At 41.5% G+C, this 23,230-nt stretch overlaps 1 protein-coding gene across 2 annotated transcripts in view; it reads right to left on the reverse strand.

Moving 5' to 3' along the window:
• Positions 1-23,230, reverse strand: part of letm1 (leucine zipper-EF-hand containing transmembrane protein 1) — a 126,460-nt gene that overhangs the window by 75,364 nt on the left and 27,866 nt on the right. For both annotated transcript variants that reach the window (XM_068029783.1, XM_068029774.1), the window contains exons 4-7: positions 12,363-12,506; positions 10,826-10,963; positions 5,426-5,629; positions 757-876 (exon numbers count right to left, since the gene is read on the reverse strand). In XM_068029783.1, the coding sequence (XP_067885884.1) occupies positions 757-876; positions 5,426-5,629; positions 10,826-10,963; positions 12,363-12,506 (606 nt within the window). The remainder of the gene's footprint in view (positions 1-756; positions 877-5,425; positions 5,630-10,825; positions 10,964-12,362; positions 12,507-23,230) is intronic.

Raw genomic sequence — 23,230 nt, forward strand, 5'->3', positions numbered from 1 at the left:
CAGCAAGTTATATGTAACTGGTACTCAAATGAAGTGAAATTTTACAGCAACCTTTATGTAAATGCCAAATAAAAAATGAAGTCAGAAAATCAAAACCGAAATTGATCAGCATCAAAAAAAAATCTACAGATCTCTGCTCCATTAATCTCCCAGAACAACTGCACCTTTGATCTCAGTTTTATGGAGCTGCAGATTAATTTTTGAATAGGCACTGCTAGAAAGGGGGCTTATCTCCTCTTAGGGTCCCACTTTGCTTTTAACAATTCTCTTTATACAGGTAAATTTGGAAAATACTTTGCTGTTTGATAATTTTTTTCAAGTCTTAACCCACTCAAGCTCAATTTTTTCATTATCCTTTATCTTTTCATTATTATTTTTATGGTCCTCACAGGCCATCTTCAATTTTAGTTGGTTGTTAAACCTCTTCATTTGCTCATGGTATCCTAAAACTACTGGTACTTTGCTCCTTTTTAAAACTGTACTGGAGATAATGGAGTCACAGCTATGGAGGGTGAAGGTCGTGGGTTGAATGGTACATGTACACGAAGGAACAGCATTCTGGACTTTTGCTCGATTACCACTGAGGATCAGAGTATAGAATTTCCCCTCAGGAGACTGAAGCGTAGGGTAGAGTCCATGATCAGATAAATTTCACACAGCCAATTCTATGGTTATCTTTTTCACAACAGTCATGGGTTCCAAAAATTCACAGCATTACTGACAATTGAACAATGTAATTTTCATCTGCTCACTCACTTGCTTGAGCTGCTCTTGTAAGCGTGCTTCAGTCACGCCTAGTGCTCTCATTCCCCGTGTCCGGCAGGCTGCCTGCAGCTCATTTACATTCAGTGTGGTTACTCCTTCTTCTGCAATCAACTGTAGGAAAAAGATCAATAAATTAATGCTAAAACAAACTATCCAGCAGCAAGCAAAACAAATCTAACTGGACAGAATGGATAGAGGTGACAATAGGATCAGATTTAACATCTGTATTATTTTGAAATCAAATCAAGACCTTATTTCTGAACTAGAGAAACCAAAAATAAGGACAACACGTTTTATTATGGGTTCTAGCTTAGGTGTTTCCTTTGTGCGGTTACTAATTGTTGTACCACACTTTTATGTGGTAGGTGGGACTTATGGAATTGATTATTTTAATTTTTAAAAAATGCAGTCAAATGCTGCCATTTTATTATAGCTTAGGTTACTCCTGCTCCTATTTCTTACGTTCCTATTTAACAGCAGTTTTGTATCACTGCAAGTATGCTTTACAAATACATGCGTTCTCATTTTTTGAACAAGGTAAAATTAGCAAAGACATCCTTCATTAGCATAAAAACACAGTCCAGGATTGAATAAACATATTCACTGACCTTAATCGAGTAAATGGATCCAAAAAAAAATTTCCTAATTAAATGGAGACATACCATAGGACAGAAACACAATTCTTTGGATAAAAGCTCTGCCCAAGATTTGCGCAAATTATTACTTTTTTACAGTTTAAACAAGGAAATTGAAGTCTTTAAATCACATGAAGTGTCCCATACAGAGCTAATTCACTGTATTTCTTCAGCAACCCGATCTTAATCGCTCCACCATTGTCAGCCATGCCTTCAGTTGCTTAGGCCCTAAGCTCTGGAATTCCCTCCCTACACCTCTCCGCCTTTCTACCTTGCTTTCGTCCTTTAAGACACTCCTTAAAACCTACCTCTTCGTCCAAGGTTTTGGTTATCTGACCTAATTTAGAAAAAGTCAAGGTAGTCAGGCAGAGTCAACATGGTTTTGTGAAAGGAAAATCATGTTTAACCAATTTGTTGGAGTTCTTTGAGGGAATTGCATGCGCTGTGGATAAAGGGGATGTATTGTACACAGATTTCCAGAAGGCATTTGATAAGGTGCCACATCAAAGGTTATTGCAGAAAATAAAAGCTCGTGGTGTAGGGGGTATTGGTATGGATAGAAGATTGGTTAGCTAACAGGAAACAGAGAGTAGGTATAAATGGGTCATTTTCTGGTTGGCAAGATGTAACGAGTGATGTGCCACAGGGATCTGTGCTGGGGCCTCAACTTATTACAATTTAATAAATGACTTAGATGAAGGGACTGAAGGTATGGTTGCTAAATTTGCTGATAGGTAGGAAAGTAACTTGTGAAGAGGACATAAGGAGGCTACAAAAGGATATGATAGGTTAAGTGTGTGGGCAAAGATCTGGCAAATGGAGTATAATGTGGGAAAGTGTGAAATTGTCCACTTTGGCAGGAAGGATAAAAAAGCATATTATTTAAAAATGGTGAGAGATTGCAGAGCTCGGCAATGCAGAGGGATCTGGGTGTCTTAGTGCATGAATCGCAGAAGGTTAGTATGCAGGTACAGTACATAATTAGGAAAGCTAATAGAATGTTATTGTTTATCGCGAGGGGAATTGAATACAAAAGTAGGGAGGTTATGCTTCAGCTATACAGGGCAGTGGTGAGACCACATCTGGAGTACTGTGTACAGTACTGGTCCCCTTATTTAAGGAAGGATGTAAATGCGCTGCAGGCAGTGCAGAGAAGGTTTACTAGACGAATACCTGGAATGGGCGGGCTGTCTTATGAGGAAAGGTTGGACAGGCTAGGCTTGTATCAGCTGGAATTTAGAAGAGTAAGAGGTGACTTGATTGTAACATACAAGATCCTGAGGGGTCTTGACAGGGTGGATGTGGAAAGGATGTTTCCCCTTGTGGGAGCATCTAGAACTAGGGGTCACTGTTTAAAAATAAGGGGTTGCCCATTTAAGACAGAGATGAGGAGAAATGTTTTCTTGCAGAGGGTCGTGAGTCTTTGGAATTCTCTTCCTCAAAAGACAGTGGAAGCAGAGTCTTTGAATATTTTTAAGGCAGAGGTAGATAGATTCTTGATAAGCAAGGGGGTGGAAGGTTATCAGGGGTAGATCAGCCTAAAACTTATCGAATGGCAGAACAGGCTCGAAGGGCCGAGTGGCCTATTAATACACAATATATATTAATGATTTGGGTGAGGGAACTAAATGTAACATTTCCAAGTTTGCAGGCGACACAAAGCGTGGGGGTGGGGGAGAAATGTGAGCTGTAAGGAAGATGCAAAGAGGCTCCAATATGATTTGGACGTTGGGTGAGTGGGCAAATGCATGGCAGATGCAGTATAACGTGGATAAATGTGAGGTTATCCACTTTGGTTGTAAAAACAGAAAGTCAGATTATCTGAATGGTGATAGATTGGGAAAGGGGGAGGTGCAACGAGACCCGGGTGTCCTTGTACACTAGTCGCTGATAGCGAGCATTCAGGTGCAGCAAGCAGTTAGGAAGGCGAATGGTATGTTGGCCTTCATTGCAAGAGGATTTGAGTACAGGAGCAAGGATGTCTCACTACAGTTAGACAGGACCGTGGTGAGACCACATCTGGAGTACTGTGTGCAGTTTTGGTCTCCTTATCTGAGGAAGGATGTTCTTACCATGGAGGAAGTACAAAGATGATTTACTAGGCTGATTCCTAGGATGGCAGGATTGACATATGAGGAGAGATTGGGTCGACTAGGCCTATGTTCACTAGAGTTTAGAAGAATGAGAGGGGATCTCACAGAAACATATAAAATTCTAACAGGACTGGAAAGGCTAGATGCAGGGAGGATGTTCCTGATGGCTGGGGAGTCCAGAACCAGGGATCACAGTCTCAGGATATGGGGTATGCCATTTAGAACTGAAATGAGGAGAAATTTCTTTACTCAGAGGGCGGCACAGTGGCGCAGTGGTTAGCACCGCAGTCTCACAGCTCCAGCGACCTGGGTTCAATTCTGGGGACTGCCTGTGTGGAGTTTGCAAGTTCTCCCTGTGTCTGCGTGGGTTTCCTCCGGGTGCTCCGGTTTCCTCCCACATGCCAAAGACTTGCTGGTTGATAGGTTAATTGGCCTTTATAAATTTCCCCTAGTATAGGTAGGTGGTAGGGAAATATAGGGACAGGTGGGGATGTGGTAGTAATGTGGAATTAGTGTAGGATTAGTATTAAAAAATGGGTGGTTGACGGTCGGCACAGACTCGGTGGGGCGAAGGGCCTGTTTCAGTGCTGTATCTCTAAACAGAGGGTGGTGAACCTGTGGAATTCTCTACCGCAGAAGGCAGTGGAGGCCAAGTCATTAAATATATTCAAGAAGGAGATGGATACATTTCTTAATGCCAATGGGATCAAGGGATATGGGGAGAAAGCGGGAACAGGGCACTGAATTAGACGATCAGCCATGATCTTTTTTGAATGGCAGAGCAAGCCCAAAGTGCAGAATGGCTCCTATTTTCTATGTTTCTAATTCGTATGCTCGTATGTAATATCTCCTTATGTGACGTAGTGTCATATTTTGTTCTATAATGCTCCTGTGAAGCACCTTGGGACATTTTATTGTTAAAGGCATTATATAAATAAAAGTTGTTGTTAATGGATTACAGATAGTCAATCTCCCTTCCCCCAAATAGATGAGTCTCGACTCTCCCTAGAGATTGAATAGCCTGCCCACATTCACTGCCAAAACTCTCAAATCAATAATATCCTTTTAAGCTAGGTACTGGATGATTGACAGTAACGCCCCCCACCCCTACCACACCCCAAGCAAGAAGTCCATAGTTTCAGGAGTGAAAGAGAGAAAACTGGAAAGAAAATCCTTGGATTGAATTTCAACACATGAAAATATAAATTATACCACAATTAAAAACAGATATACCTACTCCCTTCAAATGTCAATATATATGAACAAAAGAAAGAGTTGCCATCTTTACATCAGTTCCACACATACACTAAGCCTGAAAAAACAAATCTGCTGGCAATCTTTAAAAGAAAAGTAAAGTAAATATTAAACTTGCTCCATTCATTATGCTCTTTTGTTTCAGACTTCAAAACAAATCTAATCCTGATTTAATTCAATCCCTCATCAATCTTCAATGCATCTAGATTTAAATAGTTAAATAATAGGACTGATGCACAATGCTTTTTTGGTGTGTGCTGCCCCTTAATTTTTTTTTTAAAAACACGGCTGAACGTACACAGTTAATGGGCCAACTTGTGCATGGCAACTTTTGAATTGTTGCACAGGTATACAGTTTACAGCGAATATTGTTTGTGCATGCATGTAGATTCCAAACTGAACTCAGATTTTCAATTACTCACTAAATTGTGAGCAGTATTGATATCTGAATAATTCAAGCATAAAATGTGAAATTCTGTGTACATCAGAAGTTGAGATTAGCTAAATAAGCTTAAACTAAGGAATCAACTACTCAATGACTCACTGACCCAGCTGTGGCCTTGAGGGAACCTGATATTTTAATTTTTGAAAAGCAATATAATATTGTTAGACCATCTGTGCTACAACTTCTATATTTTTCCATAATACTTTTTCGGGGTAGCTTTACAAATGTGTTACCTGGTCATCCGCACGAATGCTGCGCAGTTTCATGATCAGTTGAAACCTTAGAAAGTTATTGGTTCCCATTGACTGCAGCTCCAACAATTTACAAAGTGCTACCAGCTGAGGTCGAGTTAAGTTGTCCAGTGTTAGTTCATCCTCAAACAATTTAGAAAAACGCATGATCTCCTCATTACTGGGTCTCTCTCCAGAATCTCGAATCTGAAAACATTTTAAAGCATCTTTACAACTTTAAGAATATAATTTGAAAAGCTAATTAGGTTTATCCACAATTACAGATGCAACAAAAAACAAAAGTTTGTTACCACTCAAAAATACTCAATGCCCCAACTTGTTCATGGGGCTAGAATTTGCAAGGAAAGTTGCCCACAAAGATCCAACGATCTCTGCGGCACGAGGTTCCCCCTTCCCAAAACCAGTTTGATTCTGGTGCCAAATCAAGGGAATCGCCAAGCATCCACCAACAGCAATGTCATCAAGTAAGGTAAGCAGCCAAATCACACTGAAGTATTTTGACAGAAAGCAAACCAGGAAGTTTAAACTACCGAATCCCTTAATTTTTATCTTGCTATTTGTAAAAGCTAAAAATTAAAGGATATACATGGGATTAAAGGTAGAAGATAAAATATCATAAACCTTAAATTATTTTAAAAATATATGGGGTTGATCATAAGAAATTTGAAACTCAAATATAAAATTACATTTTCAGGGACAGTGAGGCTGTTCAGCAGCAGCAACTTAGTACATCATTAAAAAACAAGTTACACCACATTCAACAAGGTGAAACTTCAAAAAAAAATTTACAGCGAGACTAGGAGCTAAAAGAGTGGAAGCTCTTACTAGTTCAATGACTTGCATTTGACTGCACCCTCTGAAGAAATATAGAATCACTAACTGCAACTTCTGGATTTCCATCTTTAATGTGCATGTGCAGATTCCAGAAGTTACTGATAATTTCAGAGGAGCAATGATAGCGAGCGCTGCCAGCTGCCCTCTCACTACTACTACAAAATCTGGACCAATCTGGCGATGCTATGCATTCCTAGCATTTTGATTTTTTTTCATATTTTCAGCATCTGCATTTTTCTAAGATATTATGGGGCATACCTTACTTCCAGCTTCTAATTTTAACAAGCTTCTTTTAACAAGTGTTCAAACATCTATTCTGATAACCATGATAGGAGCTCCCTGCAAGATGCAGCATAGAGAATCTAGCTAAGCTGGTTGATTTCAAGCTGGAGGGCACCTGCATACAAGAGGGGAAAGTGAAGGTTCTCATTCCGGATCACTATCCACTTGTACCTGTTGGAAAAGCATGCTTGCATAGATGTCAACTGAGAAACTGGGCCATCCACAAGCCTACCTAATGTAGTGCACCAAATAAGAACACAAGAAATAGGAGTAGACCAAATGGCCCATCGAGCCTGCTCCACCATTCAATACGATCATGGCTGATCTTGGGCTTCAATTCCACTTTCCTGCCCGCTCCCCATATCCCTTGATTCCCTGCGAGACCAAAAAAAAAAATCGATCAATCCTAGCCTTAAATGTATTCAACGATGGAGCATCCACAACTCTCTGGGGTAGAGAATTCCAAAGATTCACAAGCCTTTGAGTGTAGTAATTTCTCCTCATCTCAGTCCTGAATGATTGGCCCCTTATCCTGAGACTGCGTCCCCATCTTCCAGATTCCTTGACCAGTGGAAACAATCTCTCAGCTTCTACCCTTTAAGAATCTTGTATGTCTCAATTAGATCGCCTCTCATTCTTCTAAACGCCAGAGAATATAGGCCCAATTTACTCAGCGTCTCATCAGAAGACAACCCCCTCATCCCAAGGACCAATCTAGTAAATCTCCGCTGTACCGCCTCCAGTCCAAGTATATCGTTTCTTAAATGTGGAGACCCAGAAGTGCACACAATATTCCAGATATGGTCTCACGAAAGCCTTGTACAATTTTAGTAAGACTTCTTTATTCCTGTACTCCAATCCCCTTGCAATAAAGGCCAACATGCAGGTGCAGCAGGCTGTTAGGAAGGCAAATGGCATGTTAACTTTCTGCGTTCCTTGTACGAGTACCCCCAAGTCTCTCTGAATATCAACACTTACCAGTTTCACACCTTTTAAAAAGTATTCTGCTTTTCTATTTTCACGACCAAAGTGAACAACTTCACACTTCCCTACATTATGCTCCATTTGCCATCTTGTTGCCCACTCACTTAACCTCTCTACATTCTCCCTGCAGCTTACCTTTCCACCGAGCTTTGTATCAGCAAACTTAGATACATTACTCTGTCTCTTCATCCAAGTCATTAATATAGACTGTAAATAGTTGAGGCCCCAGCACTGATCCTTGCGACACCCCACTATTCACTGCCTGCCAACTTGAAAATGCCCCATTTCTCTCTCTGCTTTCTGTCTGTTAACCAATCCTCCACCCCCCCCCCTAACATAATACCCCAACACCATGAGCTCTTATCTTCCCTTTTGTGTTACCTTATCAAATGCCTTTTGAAAATCCAGGTATACTACATCTACTGGTTCCCCTTTATCTACCCTACTAGTTACATCCTCAAAAATCTCTCCCTTTAGTAAAACCATGCTGACTTGTCCTGATCATACTATGCTTTTCCAAGTGCAATGTTAAGACTTCTTTAATAGTTACCAGTATCTTCCCAATGACTGATGTTCGGCTAACTGGCCTGTAGTTCCCTGGGTTCTCTCTACTTCCTTTCTTGAAAAGCGACGTAATTTTTGCCAACTTCTAATCTGATGGGACCCATTCCTGAATCTAAGCAATTCTGGAAAATCATAGCCAGCACATCCACTATCTCTGAAGCTATCTGGACTTGTCAGATTTTAGCCCCTCAAGTTTCTCCAATACTTTTTCTCGGCTGATATCAATATCATTAATTTCCTCTCACTTTTTAGCCCCTAGGTTACTGCCTATTTCTGGTATGAAACTTGTGTCTTCTACTGTGAAGACAGATACAAAATATTTGTTCAACGCTGCTGCCATTTCCTCGTTCCCCTGATGATGTCTCCTGTCTCTGCCTCTAAGGGATCAACGTCTACTTTAGCTACTCTCTTCCTTTTACAATCTGCTTTTATATTGCTGGCTAGTTTCGTCTCCTACTTTTTCCCTGATCAACGTTTTGGTGGCCCTTTGCTGGTTTCTAAAACACTCCCATTCCTCAGACTTGCTACTATTCTTTTGCAACATAAGTGGTTGGAAAATTTGTCAAAAGAAAGAGGCACGTCCTGTATCATAACTCAAGATAAACTAGCATATACGCACACTTTAAAAACAAATTTGTTCACAATATGTCGGCATTGCTGCAGTCCATGTGGGTAGGAAGATCCAGGATTTTGACCCATCAACGACGAAGGAACAGTGATACAGTTCTAAGTCAGGATGGTGTGTGACTTGGGGAACTTGGGACTGCTGGCATTCCCATGTGCCTGCTGATCTGGTCCTTCTAGACGGTGAAGGACACAGGTTTTGGAGGTGCTGTTGAAGAAGCCTTGGTTACTTGCTGCAGTGCTGTAGATGGTACACAGTGCAGCCACGCTGTGCCAGTGGTGAAGGGAATGAATGTTTAAGGTGGTGGATGGGGTGCCAATTAAGCAGGTTGCTTTGTCCTGGATGACGTTGAGCTTCTTGAGTGTTGTTGAACTAAACCAGGCTCCTGAAGAGTATTCCATCATACTCCTGACTTGTACTTTGTAAATGGTGGAAAGGCTTTGGGAGTCACTTGCTGCAGAATACCTAGCCTCTGACCTGCTTTAGTGGTCACAATATTTATGCGGCTGGTCCACAGATTTCTGGTCATGGCGACCCTCTGAATGTTGATGCTTTCGGAAATAGCAAAGCCAAAAAGAGGTGGTAAAATTCTCTCTTGTTGGAGATGGTCATTACCTGATACTTGTGTGGCATGAATGGCACTTGCCACTTAGTAGCCCAAGCCTGAAAGTTGTCCAGGTGTTGCTGCATGTGGGAACAGACAAATGGAACTGAATGCTGTGCAATCATCAGCGAACACCCCTGCTTCTGACCTTATGATGAAGGGATGGTCATTGATGAAGAAGCTGAAGATGGTTGGAGTCTAGGACACTGCTCTGAGGAATGCCTGCTGCAATGTCAGGGGCCGAGATGAATGCCCTCCAATAACCAAAACCATCTTCCTTTGTGCTAAGTTATGACTCCAGCCAGTGGACAGCTTCCCCCTCCCTCGTCCCAATTCCCACTGATATCAATTTTACTAGGGCTCCTAGTTACCAAATTTGGTCAAATGCTGCCTTGATGCAGTCACTCTCCTCACCTCTGGAATTCAGCTGTTTTGTCCATATTTGGAGCAAGTCTGAATGAGATCTGGAGCTGAGCAGTCATGGTGGAACCCAAGCTGAGCATCAGTGAGCTGGTTATCAGTGAGTAAGTGCCACCTGATAGCACTGTTGGAAACACCTTCCATCACTTTGCTGCTGATTGAGAGGGGGCTGATGAGGCAGTAACTGGCCAGATCGGATTTGTCCTGCCTTTTGTGGACAGGACATACCTAGGCAATTTTCCACATTGCAGCTTGGCTAGTGGCATGGCTAGTTCCAGAACACAAGTTTTCAGCACGATAGCCAGAATGTTGTCAGTGCCCATAGCCTTTGTTGTATCCAGTGCACTCATCTGTTGCTTGATATTACAGAGGGAATCGAATTGACTGAAGCCTGGTTTCTGTGATGGTGGGGAGCTCAGGAGGAGGCAGAGATGGATAACCCACCTGACACTTCTGGCTGAAGGCGGCAAACACCTTGGCCTTGTCGCTTACACTCTCATGCTGGGTTCTGCCATCATTGAGGATGAGGACATTGATGCAGCCTTCTACCTACCTGTTTTAGTTGATTAATTGTTCACCAGCATTCACAACTGGATGTGGCAGGACTGCAGAGCTTTGATCTGATCCATTGATTGTAGCATCGCCTAGCTCGGTTTATAGCATGCTGCTTCCTCTGTTTAGCATGCATGCAATCCTGTGTTGTAGCTTCACCAGGTTGGAACCTCATTTTCAGATACATAAGGTGCTGCTCCTGCATGCTCTCCTATACTCTGTGAACCATGGTTGGTCTCTTAGTTTGATGGCAATGGTAAGAGAGTGAGGGATATTCCGGGTCATGAGGTTACAGATTGTGGTGGAATATAGTTCTGCTGCTCATGCATGAAGAATAGAAAGTTGCATGAGGTGCTAGAGGGATGCCAGCTTTCCATTTTAAAAATGTTAATTTATAGGTGCAAGTTCAGCATTTAAATTGGTGCCAAGGCCAAGAAATGCCTTACAGAACTGCTATTTTCACTGTGCATTCAACATTGGCAATTATCCTGGTATGCAGTTGAAACTTAAAAGTTACCTTCTGGAAGAATGTAGAGAAGTCCTTTGTGACATCTCCCTTAGCTGCTTTATTTCTCAGGGCAATCTCTTCAATTGTATCTTGAAGAAATTTTGCCATTTCAAGCTTCACTCTCAGCTCCTTTTTCAACCTTTCTTCCTAAAGAAAAAGGAAAGTCTTTTAGGTTATAAAGACACCTAGAAGTTTCAACAAGAAAACTTTCACTACTTTATTTAATATTTAATATCAACACAAATTTACGTGTTACTTGCCAGGTTGCAGCAATTGATTGAGATTTTTCTATTCTTTTAAGTTCACATGAGCTTTTTAGCAGTTTTCTCTAACTTAAACAAATGTAGACATGGTTCTATTCTATCGAGAAGGAGGAGATACCTCTTACCCCGGATAATGCAGGGTGTTGCAGCTGCATTGTGAAATGCAGCTTCAAATATCACTAAAACTCCTAGCATGTAAAGCAGAAAAAAAAGTTTGATATCAAGATGGCAGCAGAAAATGATTGTGAATATATTACGTCTAATGTATTAGGTAAAACTAGGAAACCTCTAATAGCTCAGTGACTTGGCCAAGTGAATGGCTGAGCTATACAGAGAAGAAAAGATTGCACAACCAATCCCTTGACTAACTTATCTCAGCATACTAAAGTGCTGAAGCTTGGCAGGAAGTGGGAGCAGGAGGGGGAGAATGGTGCAGAGGAGAAAAGGATAGCCAGACATGCTGGGCTTGATCACTATCAAGTAACCTAGGTAGAATTGGATCAGAATTAGCAACAATATCCCACTGCTCAAATACCATGCCATTAGTCATAGTCAAGGCTCACACTTGACTAACAGACAATTGGATATTTTGCAAAACAACTCGTTCATGTGGAACTATATTCAAGCAAGGAGTCAGCACCTTCGGGGAAAGGAGAAAACGGAGTAACAATTTACACAGCATCAAGGAAAAAAGTAACAATGTTTTGATTATTACAGGGAGAAAAAAAAAGTTTCACTAATTTAGCTGGCCATTGAAATTTATTAAATGCCATCAAAAGTCAAATTTGGGTTTGCAAATGGGTTCCATTGTGGTTCCTGTTAATCTATTTGAAGATCAATAAAACACTTGCAAAGAAATGAGTGTGTGTGTGGCAGGTCAGCTAGCAGATTTATTATATAAAAAAATACAATAAACTTTTCCACCACATGCTCTATACACTTTATGAACCGCAAAGTGTACAAGTAGGAGAGAAAGACCAAACTTCAAATTTGAGGCTCATTTTTAAAGTTTCATTTTCAACTATAACAGTTAGAAAATTAGACAAAATGCTAGGACTTCCTAATTCTTCTAAAGCGATACCTACCTTAATTTGCACAATATATTAACCTGCTCACGTTACTTGAATTGCAGAATGCGTAGACAAAATACTAGGGGTTCCTAATAATTCTGCAATTAAACTAACCATGGTCCAACTTGAGCAAGTTAACACAATGGAAAATTAAGACAAGTGTAGCATTAGAAGATTAAAATATGTTAAAACAGAATTTTTATACATACTCACCTTCTTCGATTTTGTCTCAAAGGTTGAAGGAAGCATATTAGGGAAAAGTTTAAGAACAACAGGAAGAAGAAACTCCATGAATGGAACTATAATGAAAACCAGGAAGGGCACCAGGCGAAAGAGGTCAGCACATGTCCTCAAAAACTGTTAAGAGGGGGAAAAAAGTTGAAATTCAAAAGCATCTCCTTTATTTTCATTTATTAATAAAACAAAATTTTCAACAATTAATCATTAACATTTGAACTGATCCACTGTATCAGTAAAGGAAGAGGGCACAGCCGTATGGTAGTTATCTTACTGGACTAGCAATTCAGAGGTTTACACTAATAAAACTTAAAATCAATCATTGTATCAGTAAAGTACATAGAGTAATTCAGCACAGAAGGAAGCCATTCAGCCTATCATGCCTGTGTTGGCTCTTTGGTACAGCTATCCAAATTAATCCCAATCACTTACCCTTTCCCTGTAGTCCTACAATTTTATCCCAAGTACTTATTCAAGCTGCTTTTGAAAGTTATTCTTTAATCTGCTTCCACCACCAAAAAACAGAAACAAAAAAAAATCTCAGCAAGAAGGACCCATCCCATGGCTAATTAGGGAAGTTAACAATAGTATTACTTGAAAAGAAGAAGCTTATAATATTGCAAAGAAAAGTAGTAAGCCTAAGGATTGGGAGAGTTTTAAAAGCCTGCCAAGGGTAAAAACAGAATGGGAATAACTTAGCCAGGAATATAAACACAGATTGTAACAGCTTTTATAATTATATGAAAAGGAGGAGAGTAGCTAAAGTAAATGTTGGCCCCTTAGAGGCAAAGACAAAAGAAATTATGGGGAATGAGGAAATGGCAGAGACATTGAACAAATATTTTGTGTCAGTTTTCACAGCAGAATGCACAAATTGCATACCAGAAATAAAGAACAACCAAGGGACTAAGAAGTAAAGAACTTAAAATAATAAATATCAGAGAAAATGCGTGGGAGAAACTTACAGAACTAAAATCCAACAAATCCCCAGGCCTGGTGGCCTACATTCTAGGGTTCTAACAGAAGTAGCTGCAGAGGATGTGATAAACATAGGGAGAGGGGAAGTATTAATGGGACTAGCATCCTTGAAAGTTGATAAATCACCAGGGCCAGATGAAATGTACCCAAGGCTATTAAAAGAAGCAAGAGAGGAAATAGCAGAAGGTCTGACCATTTTCCAGTCCTCACTGGATACAGGTGTGGCGCCGGAGGATTGGAGAACTGCTAACGTTGTACCTCTGTTTAAAAAGGGAGCGAAGGAGACACCAAATAATAACAGGCCAGTCAGTCTAACCTCAGTAGTGGGCACATTATTGGAATTTATTCTGAGAGACAGGATAAACTGTCACTTAGAAAGGCACAGGTTAATAAAAGATAGTCAACATGGATTTGTTAAGAGAGGATCTTGTTTGACCAACTTGATCGCATTTTTTGAAGTAACAAGGAAGATAGATGAGGTTAGTGCAGTTGATGTGGTCTACATGGATTTTAGCAAGGTTTTTGACAAGGTCCCACATGGCAAACTGCTTAAAAAAAAATCCCATGGGATCCAGGGAAGTGCAGCAAGGCGGATATCAAAATGGCTTAGTGGCAGGAAACAAAGGTTAATTGTTGAAGGGGATTTTAGTAACTGGAGGGCTGTTTCCAGAGGTATTGCACAGGGCTCAGTACTGGAACCCCTGCTTTTTGTGGTATACATTAACGATTTGGACGTAAATGTAGGGGGCATGATCAAGAGGTTTGCAGACGACACAAAGATTGGCCGTGTGGTAGATAGAGAGGAAGATAGCTGTAGGCTGCAGGAAGATATTGATGGTCCGGTCAGATGGGCAGAAAAGTGGCAAATGAAATTCAACTCTGGGAAGTGTGAGGCGATGCATTTGGGGAGGTCAAACAAGGCAAAGGAATACACGATTAATGGGAAATTGCTGAGAAGTATAGAGGAGGTGAGGGACCTTGGAGCGAATGTCCACAGATGTCCGAAGGTAGCAGGACAGGTCGATAAGGTGCTTAAAGAAGGCATATGGAATCCTTTCCTTTATTAGCCGAGGTATAGAATACAAGAGCAGGGGAGTTTCGCTGGAACTGTATAACTCATTGGTTAGGCCACAACTTGAGTACTATGTGTATTTCTGGTCACCACATGACAGAAAGGATGTAATTGCACCAGAAGGTACAGAGGAGATTTACGAGAATGTTGCCAGGACTGGAAAAATGCAGCTATGAGGAAATATCAGAAAGGCTGGGGTTGTTCTCCTTGGAACAGGGAAGGCTGAGGGGAGATCGGATTGAAACGTACAAAATTTTCAGGGGATAGAGTGAAGATGAAGGGCGGATTCACTTTAGCAGAAAGGTCAGTGACTAGGGGGCATAGATTTAAAGTGATTGGTGGAACAATTAGAGGGGAGATGAGGAAGACGTTTTCACCCAGAGGGTGCTGGGGGTCTGGAACTCACTGCAGAGACCCTCAACTCATTCAAAAGGAGTCTGGATATGCACCTTAAGTGCCGTAGTCTGCAGGGCTACGGACCAAATGCTGGAAGGTGGGATTAGAATAGGTGGATCATTTTTCAGCCGGCACAGACACAATGGGCCAAGTGGCCTCTTTCTGTGCCTTAAACTTTCTATGATTGAAAGTAGACGTAATATAAATCATAAATCCAATCATTTCAAGTATTATTCAAGTCAAAAGGCTTTTGGACTGAAATTTTTCAATAGCACTGGCATTAATTGTACCAGATTAATTCTTCTGGAAAGGTGATTTTCCTTTTCTGCAAGGAGAAACCATCCTGAATGGGCGGAGAAATGGCAGATGGAGTTTAATCTGGACAAATGTGAGGTAATGCATTTTGGAAGATCTAATACAGCTGGCAAGTGTATAGTAAATGGCAGAACCCTTAGGAGTATTGACAGGCAGAGAGAGATCTGGGCGTACAGGTCCACAGGTCACTGAAAGTGGCAACGCAGGTGGATAAGGTAGTGAAGAAGGCATACGGCATGCTTGCCTTCATCGGTCGGGGCATAGAGTATAAAAATTGGCAAGTCATGCTGCAGCTGTACAGAACTTTAGTTCGGCCACACTTAGAATATTGCATGCAATTCTGGTCGCCACACTACCAGAAGGACGTGGAGGCTTTGGAGAGGGTACAGAAGAGGTTTACCAGGATGTTGCCTGGTCTGGAGGGCATTAGCTACAAGGAGTGGTTGGATAAACTTGGATTGTATTCATTGAAACGATGGAGGTGGAGGGGCAACATGATAGAGGTTTACAAAGTTATGAGTGGCATGGACAGAGTGGATAGTCAGAAGCTTTTTCCCAGGGTGGAAGAGTAAGTTACTAGGGGACATAGGTTTAAGGTGCGAGGGGCAAAGTTTAGAGCAGATGTGCGAGGCAAGTTCTTTACACAGAGGGTGGTGAGTGCCTGGAACTTGCTGCCGGGGGAGGTGGTGGAAGCAGGTACGATAGCGACGTTTAAGAGGCATCTTGACAAATACATGAATAGGATGGGAATAGAGGGATACGGTCCCCGGAAGTGCAGAAGGTTTTAGTTTAGACAGGCATCAAGATCGGCGCAGGCTTGGAGGGCCGAATGGCCTGTTCCTGTGCTGTACTGTTCTTTATTCGCTGTTCTTACTCTTCATCTGGTGTTGTTTTTATTCATTCATGGGATGTGGGCGTTGCTGGCTAGGCTAAGCCAGCATTTATTGCTCATCCCTAATTGCCCTTGAACTAAGTGACCATTTAAGAAGGCATTTTAAGAATCAACCACATTGCTGTGGGTCTGGAGTCACATGTAGGCCAGACCAAGTAAAGGTGGCAGATTTCTTTCCCTAAAGGACATTAATGAACCAGATGGGTTTTTACAATAAAATCGACAATGGGGTTGCAAACCAGAATTCCCAGTGAGCATTTATGCTGAATGGCAATGCAGGTTATAACCAAAGTTCAACAAGACTGGATTTGTGATTTATATTAAGTCTACTTTGCTTCAATCAAATTACGTTAAAACATAATTCAAATGCTTGGATATTTCAGTTTTTCCTGAGGCAAAAGTAACTTTGAAATAATAGAACTGAGCTATTTTAATAGCAAATGCCTATTCTGTGGTTTATAAAACAGAATGAACTTTCAACAACAAAAGTAGTTCATAAAGCATTTAGAGGTTTCTATGCACATTGCATACATTGCTTAAACAAAAAATGTTTCATTCTAAAGCCAAGACCAAGACCTAGTTTCTGGCAAAAATATATTGAAACACATTTCCCTATGTATAGGCACGTTTCCTATGACTTTCTAGATTGCTTTTAATTATTCTTTCAAAATAAAATGCTGAGCATAAGGCAATACAAAGGTCATTCTTACTAGAACGTCAGTCACTTTCTAACTCGAGCATTTGGTAAGCAGTGATGCAACACATTAGCATTCATTAATGTTCTCTTCCTCGTCAGCAGCTTTCATTTCACTTACTAGCAGGCCACAAGCAAAACAACTGGACATACACAGAAACTCATGGAACAGAACATACTGGTATTGTATAGAATTTTATTTTCTACCCGTTAACCTGAGCAGAGAAATCATAATACAATTACTGAAATGCTAGGAATTTTAGCCTGTTGTGTAATAATGTACTTTTCTACAATATACTTGCTTACAAGAAACATTATGCTAATGTATATTAATGCATTTAAGGACTCCACAGTGCAATTAATCTATATTTAACTTACATGCTCTGTAATTTATTTTGGAGTTACACTGGACACATAATTCTCTAGCAATCAGATGAAAATTATTGTGATTTTGTCTCTATAAATTTACCAGAATTCTGAAAGCTTCAGTGTGGAGTTTATAGCTGCTTTTATACTGCGGTGCTACTGTCACTGGCTCTCAAGGTACAATCGCGCACAGCCAGCAGTAACTTCAAAATAAATGTGCCAGATTCATGAAGGGAAAAGACTTTTTTTCCCCCCCAAAAAAGCCTTTCCAAATGCCACCCAAATCTGACAAGTGTATTTTGGAGTTGCCTATGCTCACCTTCAACTCTGCCCCTCTCACATGTTTGTTGCTTCCATGCACTCTTGTTCTTTCTCTCTCCATCAAGAAAAACAGTTACAGTTTACCTTTTAAATTGATCTAAATGATCTTACTTGGCTACTCTTTCAATAGCAACTTTCAGTATCAAACTAAGGATTTTGCAGAAATAAACATTATTTAACCTGATCTCTTTCCTGGATATATCTTGACCAGTCACACAGGAAAGTTTTCTATCAACCAACCAATTCATTCATGAAGGTTAAAAAAAATACAAAGACATTTTACACTTCTCTGTATTTCTCACCTCAGTCATGGGCTAAACGTCTGTGGTCACACATGTGGCTGAATGAGTTGGTCCATCTAAACTACTGCCATCTCTATTGCTAGCCCTTTTTTCTGACTGTGCTTTCAATTTACCACATTATACAAAAATATCTGAACTACGCCAAATGACTGCACTCCCCCAGCCCGCCTCCACTTCCATTAAAATCGGAAGTGGGTGGGTTGGGTTTTAGATTTAACATTTATACATCCCAACTGACTCAAACCTACACATTTTGGGGGGGGGGGGGGGGGGGGGGGGGGTGAGGAATGGAGCAGTCAAATAAGCTCCCTTTCCTTGACGTACTAGTTGAGAAATCTGTTAAGGGGTTCTCTACCACAGTCTACCGCAAACCTACCCTTCACTGGTCAATACACAAGTTGGGATTCTTACAGTTCCATATGCTAGAACATTGGCCTTATTGGCATCCTCGTAAATAGGGCCTGAGCTACTTGCTCACCAGGCAAGCTTGATGCTGAAGTCGGGCAAATCAAAGACATCCTGTGCGACAATGGCTACCCTGATCAGACCATTTCTCGCTGTATATCAGCAAACTTATGAACAGGCCTAAGGCCGTCATTTTATGCCTTGAAAAAAAGAGTCCAATCTACCTCAAATTACCCTGCAAGGGTCATGTACCCCAAAAATTTGAGCAACAGGTAAAGCTAGCTATTTCACTATGCTACAGTAGCAACACGTTTGGTGTTTGACACTAACAGGATGCTGCCATCGAGGCAAAAAGACATTCTGCCTATCATACAAGAGTAATGGTATATATGAATTTCAATGCTAGTGTAATGCTAGGTTTATAGGCCGAACGTCCCAAAGACTGGCGGATCGTATCAAACACGTCCCCTCCACTGTTCACAGTGGGCAAGGTACAGGCCATATCCAACCGGCCTGTGCTAGCAAAACTCGAAACAGTGTCCAACATTTGATATGATTCCACGATTGGACAACATTTGCTAAATAATCCACAGTGTGCTAAGAATTACGCTGGCAACCAATTCAAGATTGTCAGTAGTGCTCGCAGTGTGGTGCATTTGTGCATACTGGAAACTACATATATTAATACACAGGGCCCTGTTCTTTGTAGACAGAAAGAACATGTACAAACATTGAGCCTGTTCCAGCTAAACAAAATAAGTGTCAGCCATTTGCTGGTTCATTCCTCAGGGCAATGTCTTGACCAAAGTCAAGCTGCCTGGGTTAAATTTAAAACAAAGCTTGGCAGTTAACTGTCAGTCACCGTAAACTGGTGCATTCTCCATGGCAATGCCTCTACCAGAGTTCACTTGCCAACCAACCAATCAGCACTCTCTTCTTATACAGTAGAAAGTCATTGCAGATTATCCTGATGACAAAAAGCTTTGACATGTCTCTATTTTCAGCAATACTCAAGTTCTATACTACCAATTAGTTGTGATGTTTTTCATTTTTAAATTTTGTAGCACTGATCAGTTTGTTCATTGATATTCAATTCACATTATTAAAAACAGATTACCAGGTCTCCAATGGAACGCTCACATATAGGTGAGGGATCTGGAGAACAGCTTTGATGTTTAGCCTCTAAACATCCTGTCCCCTTTATGGCCACTGCTCTCAGCAAGCAAATTTAAGGATACCAAGTTGTAAATTGCACATGGAACGGTTTGCAAATTTGACAGCACAAGCCAATAATCTGTACTCTTCAAATATAAAGATGTATTTAATGCAGATATATATCCTTCAATGTGGAATTATTTCAAAGCTGCAATCTTCCTGGCATTCAGAGAATGGTTATCAACTCAAGCAGCACTCAGTTTATGACATTCTAAACCTTCAAACAACATGATTCTTTTAGTCATGACATCACAATTTCACACAATGTAATTTCTCTACTATTTTTAACTTCCACAAGTATTTTGTTTCTTCATTACACCCACATTTGAAGATTTGTAGTGCTGGAACTATAGGCAAATTTGAGGTCATCCGCTTTGGACTTAAAAAGGATAGAACAGGGTACTTTCTAAATGGAAACAGTGGAGGTGCAAAGAGACTTGGCAGTCCAGGTACAAAGATCATTAAAATGTCATGAACAGGTTGGGAAAATAATCAAAAAAATTGAATTTTGGCCTTGATATCGAGAGGACTAACATACAAGTGGGTAGAAGTTAAAGTACAGCCATACAAAGCCCTAGTTCGACCACACCTGGACTACTGCGAGCTGTTCTGGGCATCACACCTTAGGAAGGATATACTAATTTTGGAAGGTGCAGCATAGATTTACCAGAATGACTAGGTTCACTCATGTCCTTAAGAGGAAGTTTGCCATTCTTACCTGGTCTGGCCTACACATGACTCCAGATCCACAGCAATGTGGTTGCCTCTTAACTACCCTCTGATATGGCCTAGTAAGTCACCCAGTTGTATCAAGCCGCTACAGAAAGCTCTGTGGGTGCAAATATACCACATGGACTCCGAAGGTTCAAGAAGACAGCTCACCACCACCTTCTCAAGGGCAATAAATGCTGGCCTTGTCTGTAACACTCGCATCCCAATGAATTTTAAAAAACTCTAAGGGTTAAATTACGAAGAGAGATTACACAAACCACAGCTGTAACTGCTTGAATTTTGAAGGTTAAGTGGTGATTTGATCAAAGTTTTCAAGATATTAAAAGGATAAGATACTGTAAATAAACAAACTAGTTCTGCTGGTTACACAGTCTAGGTCTAGGGGGTATAGTCTAAAATATGAGAGTCATACCATTCAGGAATGAAATTAGGAAACAATTATACACAGAGAGGGTGGCATAAAGTTTAAACTGTCTTCCGCAAAAAGCAATTGATACCAGATCAATTGTTATCGTAAACCTAAGATTGATAAATTTTTGTTAACCAAAAGCATTAAAAGATACGGAGTAAAAGTGAGTAAATGGATTTAGGTTGCAGATCAGTCATTATCTCACTGAATGCAAGAGTAGGCTCAAGAGGCTGAATGGCCTACTCCTGTTTGTACAGTCCTATGAAATTGTGTCAGTTGTTGAAAATAAGGCATTTGCATTCGATGTAGCTCTTGGAACTGCATTCTGCCATCAATCGACACAAGGGGAAGTTCACCAAATACAAAGCCATATTGGCATGCAGGTACTATAACACAAGGCAAACAAATGCCTCCCAAAGCAAAGCCAGTCACGGCAACACGAAAAAAGGCTCCGAGAAGTAGTAAAGTAACAATACTTAAATGAACACATCCATACAGTTTCTGGTCACTACAATGCAGATGGCCTTAGGAGGAGCTTTGTGCACGCTTGTCCAAGTGGCAGACACACAAGTGGACTTGGCCTCCTCAGTCTGCATCCATCTGGAGATGCACAAGAAAATATATTTCATTATCCAATTTGCTAACCTATTTATTAATGGTAATTAAATGTGTTTGAAAGAAACAGCTGCTTACAATGATTAAATCTGTCATCCATCTGCAAAAAAGCATAACGCCCTTTGCAAATGAATTGAGGTACCACGACCGTTAAATGGTGAGATGAAAGAGGTGGCGAACATATCCTCGGTATCAAAATTTGCCAAGGCAAATAAAATTTAGAATTGTTTTCAACTGGAGAACTGTTTTACCCCACGCCAGACATGACAAGATGGGTCAACCAACTTAGAGTAGAAGCAGGCTTAAATCGGATGGCTCATTTGTGCAGAAACATCTAACATATTTGGTGTAGGAACATAGGAGCAGGAATAGGCCATTCAGCCCATTGAGCCTGCTCCGCCATTCAATACAATCATGGCTGATCATCCACCTCAATGCCCTTTACCCACATTATCCCCATATTCCCTTATGTCATTGGTTTAAGGGGAAGCGATGGCGTAGGTGGTATTGTCACTGGACGAGTAACCCAGAGACCCAGGGTATTCCTTTGGGTACATGGGTTCGAATCCCACCACAGCAGAAGGTGGAATTTGAATTCAATGAATAAATCTGGAATTAAAAGTTAGTCTAATGATGGCCATGAAACCATTGTCGATTGTTGTAAAAACCCATCTGGTTCACTCACGTCCTTTAGGGAAGGAAATCTGCTGTCCTTACCTGGTCTGGCCGACATGTGACTCCAGATTCACAGCAGTGTGGTTGACTCTTAAATGCCCTCTGAAATGGCCCAGCAAGCCACTCAGTTGCATCTAACTGCTACAAAGTCAATAGGGAATGAAACCAGACGGACCACCCGGCATCGACCTAGACACCGGAAAACCACAACAGCAAACCCAGCCCTGTCGACCCTGCAAAGTCCTCCTCACTAACATCTGGGGGCTTGTACCAAAGTTGGGAGAGCTGGCCCACAGACTAGTCAGGCAACAGCCTGACATAGTCATACTCACGGAATCATATCTTACAGACATCAGCATCACCATCCCGGGTACGTCCTGTCCCACCAGCAGGACAGACCCAGCAGAGGTGGCGGCACAGTGGTATACAGTCAGGAGGGAGTTGCCCTGGGAGTCCTCAACATCGACTGCAGACCCCATGAAGTCTCATGGCATCAGGAAAAACATGGGCAAGGAAATCTCCTGCAGATTACCACCAACTGCCCTCCCTCAGCTGATGAATCAGTACTACTCCATGTTGAACACCACTTGGAGGAAGCACTGAGGATCCATCACCAAGAGTGGCTCGGTAGCACCACTACTGACCAAGCAGGTAGAGTCCAAAAGGACATAGCTGCTAGACTGGGTATGCAGCAGGTGGTGACGCAGCCAACAAGAGGGAAAAATGTACTCGACCTCGTCCTCACCAATCTGCCTTCCGCAGATGCATCTGTCCATGACAGCATTAGTAGGAGTGACCACTGCACAGTCCTTGGAGACGAAGTCCCGCCTTCACATTGAGGATACCCTCCATTGTGTTGTGTGGCACTACCACTGTGCTAAATGGGATAGATTTTGAACAGATCTAGCAATGCAGAACTGGGCATCCATGAGGTGCTGTGGGCCATCAGCAGCAGCAGCAGAATTGTACTCAACCACAATCTGCAACCTCATGGAATGGCATATCCCCCATTCTACCTTTACCATCAAGCCAGGAGACCAACTCCGGTTCCATGAAGAGTGCAGGTGGTCATGCCAGGAGCAGCACCAAGCATACCTCAAAATGAAGTGTCAACCTGGTGATGCCACAACCCAGGACTACCTGCATGTCAAACTGTGTAAATAGCATGCGATAGACAGAACTAAGCGATCCATAAGCAACACAACAAATCTAAGCTCTGCAGTCCACGTCCAGCCACGAATGGTGGTGGACAATTAAACAACTAACTGGAAGAGGTGGCGCCACAAACATCCCCATCCTCAATGATGGGGGAGCCCAGCACATCAATGCAAAAGATAAGTCTGAAGCATTTGCAACAATCTTCCGCCAGAAATGCCGAGCTGACGATCCATCTCAGCCTCCTCCTGAAGTCCTCAGCATCACAGATGCCAGACTTCAGCCAATTCGATTCACCCCGC

Source organism: Heterodontus francisci, chromosome 1, assembly GCF_036365525.1.
Source record: "Heterodontus francisci isolate sHetFra1 chromosome 1, sHetFra1.hap1, whole genome shotgun sequence".
In the NCBI taxonomy this organism is placed as follows: Eukaryota; Metazoa; Chordata; class Chondrichthyes; order Heterodontiformes; family Heterodontidae; genus Heterodontus; species Heterodontus francisci.